At 42.0% G+C, this 21,283-nt stretch overlaps 1 protein-coding gene across 5 annotated transcripts; it reads right to left on the bottom strand.

Moving 5' to 3' along the window:
• Nucleotides 1–1,113: 1,113 nt before the first annotated feature.
• Nucleotides 1,114–20,850, bottom strand: LOC144212099 (kinesin-like protein KIF21A). Of its 5 annotated transcripts, XM_077739738.1 has the most exons (36): nucleotides 20,705–20,848; nucleotides 20,550–20,612; nucleotides 15,113–15,335; nucleotides 14,623–14,805; nucleotides 14,037–14,177; nucleotides 13,840–13,974; nucleotides 13,525–13,701; nucleotides 13,250–13,365; nucleotides 12,978–13,173; nucleotides 12,653–12,842; nucleotides 12,337–12,403; nucleotides 11,944–12,147; nucleotides 11,443–11,496; nucleotides 10,582–10,672; nucleotides 10,289–10,406; nucleotides 10,028–10,216; nucleotides 9,601–9,800; nucleotides 9,355–9,462; nucleotides 9,214–9,282; nucleotides 8,997–9,139; nucleotides 8,251–8,395; nucleotides 7,935–8,129; nucleotides 7,775–7,876; nucleotides 7,395–7,560; nucleotides 7,055–7,075; nucleotides 6,043–6,100; nucleotides 5,884–5,935; nucleotides 5,587–5,753; nucleotides 5,334–5,462; nucleotides 4,245–4,381; nucleotides 3,858–4,032; nucleotides 3,603–3,767; nucleotides 3,405–3,522; nucleotides 3,102–3,272; nucleotides 2,760–2,959; nucleotides 1,114–2,624 (listed from the first exon to the last, which is right to left on the bottom strand). In XM_077739738.1, the coding sequence occupies exons 2-36, from the start codon at nucleotides 20,591–20,593 to the stop codon at nucleotides 2,528–2,530; spliced, it is 4,746 nt and encodes a 1,581-aa protein (XP_077595864.1). In that variant the 5' UTR covers nucleotides 20,594–20,612; nucleotides 20,705–20,848; the 3' UTR covers nucleotides 1,114–2,527. The 5 variants fall into 5 exon arrangements, with proteins under 5 accessions (XP_077595864.1, XP_077595879.1, XP_077595871.1 ...); XM_077739753.1 differs by lacking the exon at nucleotides 11,443–11,496 and having other exon boundaries at nucleotides 20,550–20,850; XM_077739745.1 differs by lacking the exon at nucleotides 7,055–7,075 and having other exon boundaries at nucleotides 20,550–20,850.
• Between the last annotated feature and the right edge of the window lie 433 nt (nucleotides 20,851–21,283).

Raw genomic sequence — 21,283 nt, forward strand, 5'->3', positions numbered from 1 at the left:
TTTCGTTTAATGGCGAAGATAAAAATGAAAAGGGAGAGAGCGAAGACGGGGATCCAGAGATGAGAAAGATTATGTAGAGAAGGAGAGGGAGAAACCACAAGGTGATACAGCAGGGAAGTTTTGAGCATCCACGGATTAATTTATTGGCTGACACAGATGGCAATAGAGCCAATGGAGTTGGACTGGGAGGGCTGGCTGGTAGCAATCATTCCTTTCCAGCTCCTCGGATTGGAAGTCGATCGCACTCAATGGCACTGAAACATGATCATTCACTGATGATCCAAATCTTGGAGGAAAAGGTGGTGTCAAAGTCACATGAAGGTGGGTCCGCACCCTGGCAGATGGTTCGCCATTGGCAATCACCTCGAACGCGCTCGGAGCAAAACAGACGTGTTAGCAAACCTAAAACATGCCAACCCATTTTCAAGAAGTCTAATATATGTTTGGACAGCAGCATAAACCAAAAGACAAGGTAAAAGCTGCTAGCCCATTGGCTGCGTTTTGATGTCCAATCTATTTAAACTGTGAGGTCTGGCATATTCTTGACAAATTCTAACAAACTATATAGTCTTTAATAATCAGAATCCCTGTCCCTCACATTCAAAGGGTGTTTCCTTGATGAAAACTTCATCTTCTCTGACATATGCATTGCTGCAAAAAAAAAAAACATTTAAAAAGCCTATGTGCCTCTGCTGCTGTTTTTAAATGAGGACAAATGGATACTTGCGCTTTAATAAGCACCCGCCTGGAATGCTTTTGGAAGCAAGTTGAACTGAAACTTTGCTGTAGTATAGCTAACATATTGGCTGCTATTAATTAATACATCAAATCCATATTGATTTTACTGGTCCTAACATGGATTGGATGTCTATCACCTTCTATGGGAGCCAGTGACTTAACTGACATATTTTACATGAAAAAAAAAGTATTCGTTGCTGCTGCCACCTGGTGGAAATTACAATCTTATAGTTCTTGTCCATTTCCTTCTTAGATGTAAAGACAAGGTCCAATGAAATGTGTATGATAGTCTGGGTTTGCTGTGCTGTTGCAGTTTGACTGGATTGTTGGAGTGGGGGCAGGTTTGGAGCAAAGAAGAAACCATCAAGGGATCTGTTTTGTTTTGACAGATGGCGTTTATTCTCACCGGACATCATCTGACATTAGAATAGCTACAGAGATTGCCATTTGGAACATGGCTTCTACAATTTCAAAAGGGAGGAGAGGAAATTTGAAATGATGGGAAGCAGAGACGGATCCAAAAGGCTCACAACAAAAAAGATCCAAGCGTTACTTAACAAATTCAAGTCAGGAATCGTTCATATCAATGGTCCCAAAAGAAAACATTCAGTTGCGTTAACATCGTCCACATCAAAACATTCACGAGATCGGAAGGCCTCGTTTTGAAATAACGATTTTTGAGATGAAGGGAAATAAGTGGACCTAATCCACACGGACAAAAAAAACAAACAAAAACTGACAACCTAATTCACCATACTAGGATAAATGCGCATGTAGTGAGAGACACAGACACTGTTAACTCCTTGACTGCCATTGATCTTTCTAAATGGATTGGACGTCTATTACTGTCAATAGTAGCCAATGAGTTATTGATACATGAATCAGGTGTAAACCGCATCCATATATTTGTTAAGAGCGGGTCAATGTAAATATGCAGATAGTGAGCGGAGCATGGATCATATGTATAGTGAGCATTTCCGTATAAGCATGGTGATTAAACGCCATGTCAACATGTAGTGAGAGTGTAAAGTGTAACATACCTATAAGTTAGGACACAGCATGTCGACACACATAGTGAAAGTGGACTGTAACATTCGTGGCATATACGCGAGATTCGAACTCCACATACATGAAATGTACTCACCCTGGACCCCGGCTAGAAAGTAAGAAGGTCAAAGTGTATGTATAGATAGAGCTGACCACGTCCAGTGTGTCTTTCTAGTATACTGAGTGTTAGTGGGCTTCGGCCTCAAAACAAAATAAAACAACTCACTAATATGATGTGCTAGGAATAATGTTGAGTGGTCTTACATTACAACAAGAGGTGCGTGTGCGCCACAAAATAGTCGGATCTACATTATATAAATTAAGACAGATCCAGCATCATAGGTCATATTTGGACACTCATTTACCAAAACATTGTATATATAGGTATTCACCAAGTTGGTGCTGAAAGAAGCCTTAAATTGACTTGTAGCCTTTAGGGTCACATAAGAGACTTGAACACACGTTGAATTGCGGACATCCAGTAACTGGAAGCGCAGCACTGAGTTGTTTAGACCGGCTAGCAACCCAATGCCTTCCAGCCAACTTTTCAAAGCATGAGTGGTGGCCATATCGGATCACAACAGTGCTAAAAACAATAGCCAATAGCTAATGTTTGGGAAATACAATTATAGCAACTTTGATTAAGAGTTGCCACTTAGAGGCCATTTGTGTCAGACAGAAGCATCGGAAAAATCAAAGTGCACAATATAACAGTGTCCATCAGGAGACGTTGGGAGTGTTATCAGTTACTCGCCACCTCCTCTGCTGCATTGTCAGCAGTGTCCAAATTGCTGTCCAGTCCGCCGCTGCGAGCACGCCAGATCTTCACCGTCCGGTCGCTGCGAAAATGAAAAACAATTTAAAAAAAAAGAGGCCTTAAGAGAAATATCAATAGTGCAGGGCTTCTTTGTTTAAAAATTGAAAGGCCAAACATTCCTCTCACAATGAGCGCAATAATAAATACGCAAACTCACTCAGAGGCAGTAAACAAGTGGCTAGAGTTGGTGGCGATGCCATTAATGGGGCTGTCGTGACCCTTGAGCTCGCCCAATCCGGCTAGAGTGTCCGTGTTCCAAAGCTTAAGTACTCCACCACGACAGCCGCTCAAAAGAGCCGGAGAACCCGGGACCACACCCAGGGCGCACACCCAGTCACGGTGTGCGTTCGGGACTTGCTGAAAGAAGGGAGAAATAGAACTTGACTAGTAAATGAGGACATTGCAAGCGGATATTGAAGCGAAATAACTTCAAATGGACAATTAGACTGGGAGAATACTACGATAAGTTGTTGAATGATTTGAGTTGCACGAGGAGCACCTGCAGCAAATCCTTACGGTCCAGGTCCCACTTTTTGATGCCATTGTCACGTGAGCCGCTGAAGAAAATGTCACCCTGAACTACCAGAGACTCAATGCCGTCATAGTGGGGGGGCTCAAAGTTGTGCGTCGGACTGATGCTTCCCAGGGAGCCTTCGGTCACTTCAAAGAGCTACACAGATAAACGCAAAGTTTGTACAAGGTTAATGCACCCAGAACCAATAGAAAATAGTTTCCTGAGACCTAAAAAACAGAAGAGAACCACATTGAAGAGCACGCAAACATAAGAAGCGGAATAACATACCTTTACATAGTGGTCTTTGGAGCCGGTGATAACCAGATCTTGGTTGTTCTCTGACTGGTCCACAGTCAAACACATAACAGGACCCTGATGACCAGTTAGTTTACCAGTAGATGCAAATCTAAAAAAAAAAAGTGACCATGATCAAAAGGATTGTCTGTTTTTCCATAATCATTGAGAAAACAGAAAAGGGATTCCTACCTTCGTAGATCCCACACCCTAACAGAGTTTCCGGTTGCAGCATAAAGGACCGTCCCAATGGGATTCAGTGCAATTTGGTTGATCAGGTTCTCGCCGACTGGGACGGTGACCGTCCTGCTAGTGTTGGATGAACAGACGTCACCAACGTTAACTTGTCCAGAAGAGCTACAAACAAATGGTGGCATCGAGAAAAACAATTAGAGAAACAGATTCACAGACATTCTTTTGCTCCCTTAACTCTTCCCATTCATTCACCAAAGTGTCCGGATGCACTTGGCTGAGTCGCGGATGTCCCACACTTTAATATAAGAGGTGGAGACAGTGAACACTAGGCTGGAGCTGTAGCGCACGGACACTACATTGTTGGGGTGTCCGGCTAGCGACATGATCTCCTGGCCCGTCACCAAGTTCCAAACCTTGCAACTCCGATCTGGGGGAAAAAAAGGGAATAAACTCAGAATGCAGCATTGTGGTTATTAAAAACAATGCCCTATTATCCAACAACACTCACAAGACTTCTATGCTAGCACCTACACATGAATAGTTGTTTTCATTGTGTGTGTAAAGGAAATACTTGAGGACCTTGTTAACAATTGACTCTAAAATGGAAGTACATGAGCTCCATTTCTAGCTTTTATTTACCTTTGGAACCAGTGAAGAGCAGGTCATCGGTGCAGTCAACACAGAGGACAGCCTTGCTGTGTCCCTCGGCCACATGAACGCACTGCAGAAGGGATGCTGAGCGGCTCTTGGTGGACGCCACCGGGTTAATGATGCCCCTGCATAATCAAAACACATACATGAACATTTGAATGTTGGCCAAAATGGCGCCATGGCCACTTTCAGTAGGAGCTGTGACACACTCACACAAAAGCGCAGAGTTGTGACGCTCCGTGGGAAGTTCCGAAAAATAACGGTGGACACCAAAAGAATGAGACATTGACAAAATGACAGATGGGAGAGATAGCATTGCATGCGCCTAAAACATTTTGTAAATAATCATGCATAAAGCAAAAATGAAGAGGTCACAAGGACGCATAGTTAGTTAATCCTTGAAATAATGTTATTGTAACATTATCTTCGACTGCTGTGAAAAGTACGATGGACTTGATGTCATTAAAGCTGGCGAGTAGAAACTGGAGAGTATGGGAACCCGCAAATATCGTGTGGAAACCTTAGTTTTATCAATAACTTTGTTTTAAATCTGTCACAAACTCACTATCTGCTGTTAGCTGTTGACTCTGCTTGTTGTCAGTAGGAAGTTTCATAAAAACAAAAATATTTGATAGTTATTTTAGACATTGACCAAATTATTGATTGCACTTGTGCGAGTAGCTGAAAGTTATTCTAATTTCAAGGGTAAAATATGACTATTTAGGAGCCGCTTGGAGCTTCAATGTCATTTGTTCTGTGTGACGAAACTAATACATTAACGTATTCATAACTGTAATGATTTTTCAAAGTGAAAAACTACACTAGATTAAGATGGTACTTAGTAAAAACAAAGCAACTCATCATTTTCTGGTGGTGGAGCCCGGTCTCGAATTTTGCTAATCACAGTTAATACGGAGTGAGGGCAAAGGTTGGCCCGAAGTGATTGGAAGCAAGAGGAATCAGGACAGGATTAAAAAACGGTCAATCCAGTTGATCAATTTAGTGCCATGCTTTCCCAAAGCAGGAGTAGATTAGTCATTAAATTGACTGCAGCCCTTTGGGTGTTGACATTCTTACTGTTTAATCTCCTTGAGCTTTGCCCTGTCGCCTGCCGCTTGGGCCTTGTCATACGTCTTCCTGCGAGTGAGCGGCGAAGGTGCCGGCGAAGCTCGCTTTTCTGCAGCTGACAGCGTTCTGTAGCCTGAACTGATTATTGGGTTCCACAATTTAAGAGTAAAAATGCATTGCAAAATAAAAAAATAAAAAAAAATGGTGTGGGAGTGATGATGAGGAGGTGCATGCGGGTCAACACTAGGAAATTTTCACTCACACCCTGGAAATCTTGGAAGAGAAACCAGGCGAAAGGGCCATAAAATCACTGCCACCATCTGGCGTCTCGGCGAGGGTCAAGACGGGGCCGGAGAAATCGGCTATATCAGGGGCGGCCTCGCTGTTGGCGTACAGCAACTCCATCTGAGTGGTTGTCCTCCGACGAGCCTGAAAAAGGAAGTAAACTCGCATACATACAGAACTTTACATCCAGAAGGATCTCACCATATACTATGTCCCATTGAAAACATTAAAGACTATTATAAGAGTCATGGTAAAATTCAAGATTAAGAAATACCTTATTCCTGGACTTGGTCTCTCCACAGAGCTTTGTGAGATCCGATACGGCGCTGATTGAACAACAAAGAGATTTTTATTGATATGCTGGAATATCGGAACTAGCGACAGTACTTGATAAAGATTAAAGAATGAGTAAGTGAAGCCACACCAAACTTACTTTCCGTCCACGGAAGGGCTAGCAGACGATTCGTCGCTGCTGCTGTCGTCGCCGTTTTCTGTAAAAAAAGAAAGACAGTTGTTAGAAATGTTTCCTGCAAAAAGTCAAAATGGACACTTAGAGTGGAACCTCAAAAGTGGAATACAAATAGAAGTTGTGTATACTGTGAATTGACAACACCTTGATGATAGCAAAGTGAATGGGATAAAGTTGCACAGCAGCTCAAAAAAATAATAAAAAGTGATAAAATACCCACACATTTACCAATTGGGAATTGAACCCATGCTAGAAGCAGCGAATAACGTACCACCTTGTTGTCAGTGATCACAAAAAAGGATTTTTCCCCCTAAAAAGATGATTTCAAATATTGAGAAAATGTATTCTCAATGTTTCATTTACTTTAAAATACAAAAACATCTCTCCAAATTTTGTATAAAAAAACATCTATCGAAATACAACTGCAGCTTTTTCCCCTAAAAACAAAGTGTTTCTTTTCTGTGGACCAAAAAGTGTAGTAGTGATACATATTTAAATACTGCATTTGTTTTGCACAACTGCCTTTCACTAGCATTGATTTGCATTCATATTATCATCAAACTAAATGCTTGGACTTTGGAGGTTCTGCTGTAAGTTGTAGCTGAAGAAAACATATTTCACAGTAAAGGAGGGAGACAAATGATGGCGGGTAATGTTGGCACAGCGCCATGCTGGTTCAATGGAAACGTCTTCTTCAAAGAGCCCAGTGTCAGAAAAGGAGAAAGAGATGTGGTTAAAGGAATCGTTAGTTCAGGGCTCCTGCGGTTTGACCTATAGTACATTGGATCCATTAATGCTTCTTGTGTGTGAGTAAGTGTGTTGGGCAGTTAGCAGGAAGCCAAAGCATGAAGGCCACAGCAGGTGATGAGCTCGGGAGAAGGGGAGGAAACTGGCTGCACCTCATGCACCTGTTTACGTTAGTTCCATACATTGCATGCTTTCACATAAGAGACTCCAATGATGTTGTTCCACTTACCAGCTGGCACGTTACCTAGCTCTGTAAGAACACCATAAACACAAAAGGAAACCGTATGGAAACAGAGATCACTATACCCAAAAATGTGCAATTCCACCACATTGACAGACTAAAGAAAAGTAGTTGTACAGCTTTTGTGCAGACAAGACATCAGCTGCTTCAGAAACAGGCTACTAACAATCAAAGGCTGATTTCCTATTACATTTTGTTGAAAAAGGTTATCTTGAAACCAATCTGTATTCAGAAGATGGCAATGGGCAACTGTCCAAGTCATGCAACAAATAGAAAATAAGGTTTTTCATCAATGGGTAATGCTTAAAGTAAAGATATCCGTCTCTACCTTGCAAGGCGTTACCGAGCAGTGCGTCCAACTCTGGATTGAACTCTGCCTTCTCCTTGAGCATGTGGAAAAGCAACTGGTTCTGGGTGGCACTTGTGATCTCTGTCTGCTTTAGGCGGCCCTCCATCACCTTCACCTGGGACTCCTTCTGGGATGCCTGCAGACCCTGGAGACAAACACATAGATTACAGCAATTCGAAAGACGGTTAAATGAAACAGAAATAGCTGACGGGCTGCCTGACAAGCTAGGGGGTTGTTGCTTCTTTAAGGAAGGTTGCTATTTAGTCAAGTGATCATTGCCTCTATGGATTATATGTGGCTATCTTTGGCAAGTCGATGCTTCAGGTTTAATCGAAAAGAGTAAATACATGATGACATACCTTGTTTATAGCCATGGACATGAAATGATCCAGCAAGAAACGAGCCTCTGCCAATGTGCAGGAGCCAATCACGGTAGAGACGTCCACTGTGTCGCCTTCCTCCTGGAGACCGACAAAGATGAGTGAGCGACCAAACACAACAGCTATTCGATTTCCTCACCTTGGCCTCCTCCATTTGCATAATGTTGGCCTGACAGTCAGCAATGCTGTCATTGATGTAATCAATGTTGGCAGATAATGCATCCACTTCCTCATTAAGCGGGACCACTGCCTTCTCAGCATCGGACCCTTCCCTGGCCAGTCGTTCTCTCTTTTTCGCCACCTTCTCCTTCCGCTTGGTCAGCTCCTCGCGTTGCTATGAAAATCAGACACTTTTTAAAAAGGTCACCTATTCAATACACACTGGTCAATTTCACATTGATTCATTAATGTGTTGTCCCTTATCAAATAAATCATTTTTTCCCCTCCAAACCAACCTTAAGGAGGCGGTTCATGTCGTTCTCCATATTGGAGATAGTCATCCTCTGCATGATGACATCGGAAACATGCCGCTCCAGAGACTGCCACTTGTTGCGGGCCATTCGAGTGGAGTAAAGACCGCCAGCACGCCTGGGGGAAGATCTGCAAACAAAAGGATATATTTGATTGTAGCACTCCCACATAATATGCTTAAACCTATTAAAGGATACTTAAATCATAAGTCTGAAGGCTGACTTTGTGCCCGTGAGCTAAAAACTGCAAATTGAAATGGCCTGTTTTTTGGGCACTCATGGATTGGTTGTTTGGTGCCGTCACATGCGCTTAAACGTGAGCATAAACAGACGGGCATCCAAGTTTAAAAAAAATTGAACATCTATTGTTGTTAATGGTAGGATTGAGTTGATGCTATTAAAAAAAAGACAAGTGTGTTATTGAGACCCATAAGGTTTTATTAATTTAAACTTGATTCTATAAACATTTGATCATGATTAAAAGAGTAACTGAAAATTCTGACCCATATATGCGGACATCCCATCTTGAAGCATGCAATTACTATATATTGAATATATTATGTAAATATTGTGACCTGCATGACCCAAAATGTGATGTCCCCCTATGTGGATGACAGGTTACTATTGTTGCTGTTTTTTTTAATAGCCAAAACCAATCACTTGTAATATTTTCAAAATATTTGTATAATCTGAATCTGTCAACAACAGTCAACGGTTTCATGAATTCATACCTGGAGCTGTTGTAAGTGGCGTGTCCAGAGTACATGCGTCCAGAAAATGGACGATGGGATGAGTCCAGGTTGATTTCTGGCAGGTTGACCTTACGAATGACCTTCCCGGAGGTGGGCCTGGCTTGCCTTCGCAGAGCAGTCACCTGAACACATCCGTGGAGGACTCTTAAACAGAGCATGTCTAAAAAAAAAAGAAGCTGAAGAGGCTGAAACCCACCTCCTCGGTCTTCCGCCTCAGGACAAGTTCCTGCTGCCGCTTCTGGGCCTCCAGCAGCTTCAATTGGTGCTGAGAAAGGAGAGGAATGAGTGTCACCCATCCACATACAGTTTACATAGGGATCAACCTCGGAGTAAGCACCTCCTGTTTCCGCTGGTCCTTCTTCAAAGAGGCGATTTCTCTGTTTCGGCGGGACTCGTTGAGGCGATTTTTCTCCTGCTGCTCTTTCATTTGCTTCATGAGGCGCACCTAACAAAAACAACTTTAAATTTTAGTTCATAATCCTGGTGAAATGTCACCACAGAAAGACAGCATTCGGAACTTATACATTAGAAATACTAAGGCTGCATTCTTTAGGGTGCTTATTACTTAATTAAGGAATTTTACCTTGGTCCTCTTCATTTCAGCAACATCCAACTGGAGCTTGCGTAGCTGCTTCTCGTACTGTGATTGGTTCTTAAGCAGACGGGCGTGTTCCTTCTGGGCTGACTGCAGTTTCTGGAGTTCCTTGTTCATCACGCTGAGCTTCCTCTCGTATTCCGTCTTGATTTTTCGAGCCTTGTCATCCGTGCCACTCTCCACTGAGTCTGCAAAACGCTCGTAATTAAGATTTTGAAATAACAGAAGAAAATAGCTAATTATGTCTATCTAGCGTCATTTCTTAATGTAACAGCAATAAATCTAATGAAAAAAATAACTTTTGCATTTTTAAGTGCATTTAAAAGTCATTTTTTTAACTTTACATGTAAATTTAAAATTAGAGGGGTACTTTTCCACCTGTGCGCACAAGTTCTGACAAACTATAGAAGCTTACTCATGTTCTGGAGGACGCGATCCCTCTCCAACTGCGTGTCCCTGATCTTGCACTGCAGCATCATCAGCTTTTGCTCATACTGCTGCTTGAGCGTGTGCAGGCGGCGCTGGCTGTTCTCCAGCTCATCAATCAGCTTCTGTTTTATGGCGATCTCGCACGTGATGTTGGCCAGGTCTGCCTGGAAGTTTTCTGCAAATGACCAACTGAATTGAGGCATGCGTAACTCGGACCGCTACCACGAAGTGACAAGACTCCTCTCACCTTTCTCATCAGATTCCGAATCGGAGTCATCTGAGCTGTCTTCAACCTCCATGTCCTCATCGTCCTCCTCTTCTTCATCATCCTCTCCTTCATCATGCTCACTCCCATCCTGTGGCTCCTTTTGGTTGTCGGAATTTAAAAAATGAATTGAAGCAAGTATATAAGATTTTGTCTTTGTGTTTAACCAATTCATTCAGGAAGCTATTAAATGAAAATAGTTGCAAAATAATTTTTGAAGTATAATTCACTATCACCTATAGTACAAAAAGTGTGTGTATTTGCTCGCATCTCACCATGTCAGCTTCATCGCTGGCTCGCTCGCCATGGTTTTCCCTGTCGCTGCTCTTTTCCTGCTCGTTGTCGGGAAAGTCCTCTTTGCTGACGCTGAAGAGATAACCATATGCATGTTAGGCTTTTGTGAGATATTTCCATCGGCTTGTTATTAATACTCCTTAGTAGAGCTCAATGAAAAGTCCTTGTTATGTGTGGAACATAAATGCCATTTTAGTACATAAGTGGGCTTTAGTTTCCACAATGTATGATAGCAATGTTTCGGTTCTTAACATCAGATACCCCACACAGTAAATATGTATATATAGTGTATATACTGCCTGTACAGTGATAACAATGCTAAGCAGAAATCTGAGACTTATAGCTGAAAAGGAAGCTTATTGTTGTAAAAACTGTTCAAGAAAATGAGTGGTTTATAATTTAATGGTAGGTGAAGTACTATAACAACTATGTTAGATGTAGAATAATGAATAAATGTTGCAAAAGTGCAAGGCAAAAAAAAAGAAACCACTGTATTTTAACTCTGAAGAACGTAATGCTTTGCATGGTGAGCAGTGTATGGTCTCACTAGGTTGTTAGTGAAAACATAGCATGTCAAACCATAAAAAGAAGAGGGGGTTGTGCATTGCAAATACATTTTCACAAATAAAATTTGATTAGTAATTTCTACAATAATTTTACAGCATCAGCAACACAAAAAGTTGTTCTTTTTGGAAAAATAACTTAACAACTCGTGACAGACAGGGAGAGTTGATGAGCGAACTAAAAGGCAAGACTGAGGCTTATGTTTCATGAAGATGATGAAGATGGGTTTTGACGTGAGAAGAAAAAAAGGGGCAGCAGGAGGGTAGGAGCTAACAAACCTGTCGACAACCTCCTCCTCCCTCCTGTCTCGCTCATCCAAAAGCAGCTGGAGTCTTCAGGGGAGTACGTAAAAGGTTAAATAACAAGGAAAGAGGAAGAGAAAAGGAAAATCAGGAAAGATCACAGGAGAGGAAGAAAAAAAATAGAATAAAGAAATAGAAAAAGAAGGAAAAGAAGGACGGAAGATCGTTTAATTCCTCCTTTTTTTTTTAGCAATAGGGCAACGAGAGCAATAGCTTACCATAAGAATTTAATTTGTTACCTAACAGGTTCCCTTGTTGAAGTTTAACAAATTACAACCTTTAGAACCTGCTCTAAAATGGCTGTTTAAAAACCCAAACACCAGTCTTCCTGTTTAATTCTAGGAAGGAATGCTTCCAGCTTTTTTGCGCTTCATTTCACAATGGACATGCCCATAAAATTTCACACATCTTTTTAAACTGTGCCAGGGATGCTAGTGATTGCGTTTTTTTATATCCAGACAATCAATGCATTATTACCTTTTCTTTTTCTTTTTCTCTCGCTTTTTGAGTTTCTCTAGGTCTTTCTTGGCTATCTCAATGATGTCAGACGTTTCCTTTTCGGGGGCGGAAGAAGAAGAAGAGAAGGAGCCAGGTCCACTATAAAAGGTCTGGCGGTTGGAGACGCGAGAGAGGTTCTTGCGCAGACTCTCATTGACCGCCTCACTCTCAAGAAGCTTGGCTCTGAGGACCAAAAGTGGGGAAACCTTTAAGCCCCAGTGCAAAATTACTATAACAAATTACAGGACTCTCAATAATGTAAATCGTCGAAGAATCTGCCCAATAGCAACGATTAAAATATGAACTATCCGCTGTACTGCTTTGTTCAAAGGTAAAGGCAAACAGATAGCATTAAGCCATTTCTGAGTTTACCTGAGATCTTCAATTTCTTTGATGTAACTCTGTATCATGTTGCCAATTTCTTCATTGCCTCCTTCACCTGAACAAGGAATTTAAAAAAATAAAAAAAATCAGTGAATAGAAATGAAACAATACAGTAGAAAGTTACTTCTCTGGCAACAAGTGAGCTATTAAATAGATGGCTTAAAAAGAACAGATGCATAAAGATTCTATTAGAAAGCAGTGTGTAAAGTCAAATGATCTAGAAGACATTTAGCTTTGAGAGTTATCATGTAAAATTAATGTGAAGTGATATTCATTCAAATGGAATATAGTAGTATAATAGTACCCGCTCTTGCAAGGGCCTGGTTGGCCTGGTCGCTAAGCAGCTGCGTGAGTCGTGCCCGCTGAACGTCAATGGTCTCCTGCATGGCCTTCACCCGTACGCGCAGGTTGCCGTTTTCCGTCTGCAACATGGTGTTCTCGTGGAACATGTCGCTGAAACTCTCCACGCCGTCCTCGCCTGCCAAGCGTTTGCCCTGTGCGATGAAGGATGGGAGTTTTTTCAAAGTGATAGATTATGGAAAAATCTAGTATTTCAACAAGGTGTGTAGACTTTTGATATGAACAGTTTGTCTCCTTTCCAATGCCATGTACTAATCCCCACAACTCACCGTCTTATACTCCATGAGTTCCATCTGCAGCCTTGCAATCTCAGTCCTGAGCGCGCTGATCTGCTGGCTGGCTTTGTCTTGGTTGACCACCACCTTATTCTTAATGTTGCGGGCGCGGTTTGCATACTTGAGCGTGTTAAGCGTCTCCATAAAGTCGCGGTCGGATGGACTGATGCATGCAATCATTACAGTTTGGCTGAAACACAAGAGGATACTTCATGAGTACTTTTATTACAAAAGCAATTGTCAAAAAAAAAAATGTCTCCACTGACCTATTTCCTCCCAACGAGTCCTGCAGGAGTCGTGTGAGTTTGGAGTCCCGATAAGGCACGTGCGAGGACCGCTTGCTACGGTCGCCCAAAGCACTAATCACATTTCCGAGGGCCAGCTTTGAATGGCACAAAATGTAAGAAAAGAAATCTGACAATTAATATCAGTAATATAGCACCAATTTGTTTGTGTAGAATAATTTTGCCACACATTAGTTTGGTTCAAGTAGGCATAGAGAGCACCCACTAGATGACAGTGTTACACAATTTTCTCTTACCAATCCACAGTTGATGGAAATGCCCTCCTTGGCTCGGTCTCCAGTGGCACCAGTCCTCTTGAGCCTCTCAGAGCCCGCAAGGTCCACAAAATGGAATTTGGCACTTAGCGTTTCGTATTCGTCCATTTCTCCATTACCGTTGGAGACACGATTGTCACCGTCATTGCTTTCTTCATGCTGTGAAGACCAAGAGGAAAAGTGTGCATGGCTCATCAAATATAGTCCGAATATTACAGTTTACATTTAATGTTTTTAACTTGTTTGCATTTTCCAAAAAGTTTGACATAGGTGTGTAACAGTTGAAGTCTGACTCACATTGTCGCATGAGGTACAGACACGAACTTGGCACAGGTGGATGGTAAAGATGGCATGTGAACGGGAACTCTGGACGTTCATTTGCGTGCTGGCCGTGGTGCGTGACAGAGCCCCTAGTTTCAGGCATTGCATCATCTGATTGACCAAAGGTAAATATTAGTGATGGCATGAGAAAAGCGGAAAATGTTCCGTCTGACCTCGGCTTCAGAGGACACGGTACGTGTGGTAACGCCAACGGTGTAGATGCCCCCGTTGGCATCCTCGTGAATCTTGATGTGAGATTTCTGCTTCCCGTCCCGCACGGAGTCAAACAAGTCCAGAACTTCTTCATTGTAAAGCTGCAACAGGGAAAAAAGCATAAGGCAAACATTTTGTTATACTGTAACCATGGTCAATAGACAATTAGAAACTTACTTAGCTAAACTACTGTAGCCAAAAGCTTTTAAATCCAGAGCATTTAAAAATGACAAACAAAAAAAGTGGATGCTTCGATTTCTTTTTTGTTGAACAGAAAATGTCAATGCTTTGGCTGAAGTAAAGCACAGGTTTAATTAATCCTGTAGCCTAGTTTTATACGTGGTCATATGCATTTGATCAAGTCTCCGGTTGCGTCTCGTCTTTTTGGGAATGCGGGTGCTGTCAGAGTGTGACGGAGTTGCACAAGTGTATCCCGATTTTGACCTCCCTTGTTAACTCCTCCATCGCCACCTCCTAAACTGCAAAGACCCTCCCTCGCTCACTCGCTCCCCCGTCGATATTGACAGCTGTCGCCCAGCTGGTTACCTCCAGGAACTGAGCGTTGATCTTAAACTCTGGCACGGGGCTTCCTTGCTCCTGAGCAGCCTGCCGGCGACGCTCGATGCCCCGGAAAAGGTGGTGCACGGCACGGGGTATGATGCCTAGTTCTTCGTCGGCAATATTGACGTCGAAGCCAGTCCCCATAGTGTACGTCTTCCCAGAACCAGTCTGTACATGCCAGGATAGAAAAAATAAATAAACACAGCGTTGAAAGAGCTGCAATAGTCAAGACAGTGCATGCAATGTATGAAAAGATGGCCCAAAATGCCAGTGAGAAAGGGTGAAAAATTTAAAACCCTTTACCCAGTTCACTCACTCTGAATACTATAGTTACTCTTTTGCACATGACATTTTACACAAGGTGGAATGTTCTGCTGAAATGTGTCTAATTGCTCAGTTGATGTCAGAAAAATGGTGGGAGGTGCATTTTTCTCTTTTCTAAAGTGCAGTGTTTGTTAAGCAGTTTGCAACTGGCCTGTCCATAGGCAAAGACGGTGGCGTTGTATCCTTCGAAGCAGCCCTCGATCAGCTTTTCGGTGCAGGTTTCGTAGATGGCGTCCTGCTGCGAGTCCATATCGAACACGTAATCGTACGTGAAGGATTTGTCCTTGCCCAGAATGACTTGAGGCTCGCCAGGCATCACATATGTGCAGATGTGGCATCCTTCAATCTTCTCTCGTGCCAGTTGAGGACGGATCCTGAGGGAAAATAGATCATTTTTCAATGGTCTTAAATTGAGCCTTTAAGCTGTATCAGGTTGTACATTGTAGGGTTTATGCGGATACAACATTGGCAATACAACACTTTCACTGAAATAATGCTAAACTGTCTGTGCTTTCAATTCATTTCTTAAGTTGTGCAAAACTATTCAACTTCTATAAAAGTTTTTTAATCCACTGAGAATCTCTCTTGTCAAAAGGTAGCATTTCAAGGAGTCAGTCAGATCTAACATTGAAGCCATCAACCTGGCTGAAAAGCACCTGGCAACATTTAGCATCAGTGTATTAGTGAAGAAAGACTTCATTGTGACTCAAAAACAATGCCTGGGGGTCCAGCACAGTGCGACCATTGTGCATCTGAGTGTGTAACATCGTACCCTGGTGCCGATTGCACCGACACCGTGGGAGCAACAAAGTACTGGGACATGTCCAGGTTGTTTTGGAGTTGCTTGCGATTACACTGCATTCATAACAATCCGCTAGAATGAGGGTAGGACACTTTGTTTCAGAATCATAAACTGACGTCTGTTGGCTACTTCAGGATAATTTGTGACCAATGATAACAGGCAAAATCCCAGAACATTGAAAATTGGGTGTCAATCGGCCTAACAGTGGAAGGTACTAAATTGAACCTTTTTTTTTTTAAATTCACCCCTAATTACTCTTAGCTAATATGGGTACTTATTTATCATGAGTGCATCATGGGTTTCTTAATAGGATATGCTCTGAAAGAAACTTAATCATGCTAGAAGGTAGAGTTCAAATTATGATAATGTTGATTCAAAGACAATTTCTGAAAAAAACATGTATTTACTATTCTTATCTGCAATAATTGTATGTCGCGACTAAATGTCAACAGTGTATTATAGTATCAAGCTTGAGGGGTTATGTTCTAGGTTCCAGAAAAGTGTGACGGAAAAGAAAAAAAACTGCTGCACTCTATTTTGAGTGGTTACAAATTAGGGTAGAGACAAGTTAAGGTTGCTGACCAAGAGGGCTTGGGGGTTGAAGTTCATCAGAATCTTTAAACAGAGACATGTTGCCTGGTCTTCATCAGCCACTCATGCTAGTTGCTGAAGTGCAAACGAGAGAACTTTTGAACCGCACCTTAAAAAAGGAAAGGTTCAATGGCTGCTTAAAAAAAAGTAGACATACTCCGGGTTAAGCCATACACTCACACACAATATATTGGCCAATGTGCATGCGTGACACATTGGATGATGTTGCCATGCCAACTATAAAATGAATTAAAACCTTAATCCCATCCAGAGAGGATATCAAAGTCTGACCTACTAGAAAATGCCAAGAGATTGGGTGGAGGGGGTAGGGATTAAAAAAAGGCCTCAACTCTACATCTTGCCATGCTCCAACTTGGGCCCAAACGTGGACACCGTACCGCAAATAGGACAACAGTGTAACTCCAGTGGGGTTCACAAATAGGACACAGATGCCTTATCATCATATTTATATAAATGAGGCCAATGTTACCAATGCAAATTTGTGTGTATCTGTTGGATATGTTTTACCAGTCGAGCTTTTTTGAAATTAGTGTGAAACAATATCACTAAACCAGGAGTGGGCAAATCGGTCTTCTGTGGGTGCAGGTTTTTGTTCCAACTGGTCTAGCACAGACCATTTAATCAATGAGGTTTCTGCTGAAACAAGAAGCTCCTGACTGCAATTCACTGATTGCACTTCTAAGATACCAGATTTGTGGAAAGGTTTCCTCTTTAGAGGTTAGAACGAAAGTCCGCACCTGGAATAGTTGTTTTTTTTCTCTTTTACATAGAAACTAGAGATTCACACACAGTTTGGAGTACTGAAGAACTATGAGCAACACTGTTGCATTTGGCATTCAGATTTGTTGGATTACCCTCATGCTACAGCCTCTATTAAGTCAGTAGCCCCCTTTTCCCTGACTGCATGCATTAACTTTGACCTGCAGGAAGTGGCCAAAGCTACTATCAGTGCATCACACTGGGACTTTGAGCCACCTTGTTTATTTGGACACCACTATATTTCCAAAAAGGGAGGATGGGGGATGGGGCTCAGCAGGGGGTCTGTGTCTGAGTCCGACACATTATTAACATATGATGTGGCAGGTCAAAATAAAGGGGACAAAATAAAGCGTATTAGTTGAGAATCCTGGAATTTTGAACATTAATTCATTTTCATATTTGTACGTTTTTAACATTTGTAATGATGAAAAATGGATCATTTAGTCCAATGTTCCAATTAATTATTATTAGTATATACATAGGTGGTAATAATCCAATAGATTAGTGTGTAAAATTGTAAGAATCAATAGACATAAAATTTCATATTTTGGAATTCTGCACTTTTCAGTTCAATTTTAATAGATTTTAAGGAACACCTGACCACAGTTCCAAGATCAATGTTACACTCCACTGATATTTAAAGTGATCCAAGGTCCTTGTGATTGTCTTCAGCTTTCACAGAAAAATCTCCAGTGTTTTTGCTTCTCTGGTGAAATTATCTGTCAGTCACATGCATATGGTGCAGCCCCAATAAACATGGCGAGATAGCAGCAAGTCTACTTAGGGAATACTTCGGTTCAGTGGCTGCGAACAAAGCAGAGGCTTCACGGGAGCTTTGGGCGCCGTGGAGGCTGCCTTGTTGACATCACTGTCCCTTTGTGCACAAGTCTTCATTTATCTCTACATAGTTGTTTGTTTGTTTGTTTGGCATAAATATCACTATTAGTAAGTAGCTAACTCAATGGCAAAAGCTCCTAACGATAAGGAAACCTTAAATAGTTAACTTTCATTGACAGCAATAGTCAATCGTTCTATTTTAACAAGGAAGGGACGAATTGCTGCTAGCTCTCCCAGTTGAAACGGATTGGACAATTATTACCGTCAATGACAGTGAATGAGTTAAAGAGGAACAGTGGTGTTATCAGCTGTTGACTTTCATCAATTGACTTCAGGTCTGTTTGACTTCCTCATCGCATGACCTGAGGCTTACAAAATCGGATCCACTTATACATGTAGCTGCATGCTTTTCACTCATTACTCTGAGCTGGCTAAAGCTTTCAGGTCTCTACAGATCTTTTTAATGTCATTACACTCTCTTTCCCAGCAGCCTGAACAGCAGCAAAAACCTGACAGGAACTTTGTAAATCAAATCATGTGTCATTCATTCATCTAATCATTCATGTCTTTCATTATGCTGTTTGAATGTATTTTGCTTCTAAATGAAGTTACATTGTTTTAGGTTTGAGTTTTACATACAGCACTTGGTTGCAACTGCAACGGGTTGGTGCAGAAAAGTGGAGAATGTGATCTCTTGTAGTTACTTTTGTCAAGTGACTGATGTGACTGTTGCTAAGACGACTTGTTTTTTTTCTTTGGGCAACCAAAACTAGGGCAGTGCAAACTGCATATATACTATATGCACCTACTGTACCAAATTCAGCCTCCTGGCTATAAAAATCTTATCTATCTGCATGCATATGCATATGCATATAAGGGAGCAAGTGTGTGACAGAAATCGCATGTGTTGGAGAGTGTGCTCGCGTGCATGTGAGCGTGTCTCTGTGTCACCAAGCAATGGAAAGAGTGTTGCAGTCACCGTGGAAACCCTCTTTTTCCTCAATCCCCGCTTAATCTCAACAGAGGCCTCGCTGTTCTTTCAGCCGTAGCCAGCTAGCATTGCCGGTAATGCGGCGCAAGTACTCTGGATTATTTACATAGCGCTGTAATACAGTTACAATGTTCTTAACACATTGGTTGATGTTGACATATGTTAGATCCATTCGCTGAATGATCACGGCCAGTTCCAACAGTTTGGACATCCAACTGCGTCAATGGCAGCCAATCATGATCATTCACTTACAACCTTCCCAGTTCAAGTCAGGGAGAGTACTCACGGATTGGGCATATTGCGCAACATGGGTGTAAGCGGATAGTACCCAAAACACTTTCTAAACATGATGCAACCTGTGCCCTCAAGTACTGTCCGTGACAGCTTGACTTGGGATATTTTTCAGTGATCATGTCTGTAACTCAAATTGTAGCCTTAAACCCCAGGCTGAAATAAATGTGAGACTAGTAACTTAAAAAAATATAAACCATATCTTATTCAAGATTTTCTGGATGGTTGCCTTTGAATTGACTGGGTATCTTTTGCTCCTAATTGCGGGCAAACTGTGGAGACCAGCACCTTTTCTCTACTGTATTTGGATTTCAAGGGTTTGAAAAAAAAGTAAGAAAAAGATGATATAACAATGGAGGAGAAGCTTCCCACATATCCTCTGCTAATTGCATCTTTGTTTGGGGAAACAGACCACAAGAGAATGACAGCAACACTGAAGACTTCTTCCACTGGAAGCTGAAAAGGAATAAATTGTTGCAAGACTTCTGTTAGCATCTTCAAAATACTGTGCTTGGTAGAAACTGAGAAAAAACATGCATTACTTAACTCATTACTTGTAACAAACAACAAAGTGGGTCTTGTTTTCCTTTCTTTTTACTCAGTATATGTATTTGAGTAGCCAGGTAGACTTTACTCACAAGAATCAAGATTGTAAACAGAAAACAAGCAAACCCCAAACCAAGGTGGAGATGTTTTTTTATACAGTAAATAATCCCTGACGTGATAACTTGTTTTAGTCAAGAGGACAGTGGGGCCTGGGTAGAATAATAATAAAAAGGGCAATCAATGTGGCCACGTGGAAAGTGGATATCATAAATAGTAAGATGGGTTGGATGAACTGAGATTAACAATATAAAAACAACAATAGAGGGAGAGAAAAACAGACATGGTCATGATGACGCTGTATGACCTTTGACGTCATAGCCATGCACATGTCGCATTGTTTGGCATGAATATGACCGCATCTGATTTACCGGCCGTGTGATGCATTCAATGACACCGAGACGTAAGCAAACAAAGAGTCGGTCATGCAAGTGTGTCTTTCTGCCACATTCTTTCATCCTCGACCGTTATACGAAGCCGCAGGCGGCCCAAACAACACAGATCTACGCAGATAAAAACACTACCGATCTCAAAGAGCACCTGCTCCCCGGCCTCAGCACCACAGCTGGAACTCGGCCTGCACAACAAGCCGCCGGGCCTGGTTCGAAACCGGTTGGCGACTTGAGCATGATCGCAAAGACGCCAGTGAACGAGCTTGGCAGGTGTCATATACGTACACGGAATTGGACTCACCTCAACGCCACACGGACCGAACTTTCATCCTGGCCCGACATCATGATTCCTCACGTTATCCTCCTCTCGAATGTAGAAGGGGGGGATTAGTTACCGTCAGCCAGACGCCGCCATGTCGAAAAGAACGCCAAAATAAGACGTTTCTTTTTTTCTACCTGCGCCAAAGCCTTGGCTGCATCCACGCGCGTGCGCAAGCTGCAGCCAGGATCCGCACCAACGCTAGTAGAACCTGCGTGAGCGCGCACGCAAACGACGTATGGGATGCAAGGCTTACACTGCAGGCACGCACGCGCCTTGTTGAGAAGCGCCGGCGGGCGGGGAGGTAACCGCAATGCGTCACAAAGCCGCGCCCACCTGCATGACGTCACAAACACGCGTGGTTTCCTTGAACTTATTCTAAAAAATCATTTTAGATTTTCACCGTTACTTAAAATTATTGACCTAATCAAGACTGATGTCTCAGTATTTACTTGCACTCCATAGGCTAACCACTTTAGTCATTTTTTGTACTACTTATGTTGACTACATATTTATTTATTATTATTTATTTGGTCATTATTGATCATTTATTTGTGCACTTCATGGTGAAGCTGTAAATCTCACTATACTTGTATAATGACAATAAAGGCATTCAATTCAAGTAAATAGTAGATCACTTTGTTTCATATACAGAAGAACTGTACACTTCCCCTCCTCAATGTGATTATCACGGTGAAGATACCAGCCACAAAAAA

The sequence above is a fragment of the Stigmatopora nigra genome, chromosome 2 (assembly GCF_051989575.1).
Source record: "Stigmatopora nigra isolate UIUO_SnigA chromosome 2, RoL_Snig_1.1, whole genome shotgun sequence".
In the NCBI taxonomy this organism is placed as follows: domain Eukaryota; kingdom Metazoa; phylum Chordata; class Actinopteri; order Syngnathiformes; family Syngnathidae; genus Stigmatopora; species Stigmatopora nigra.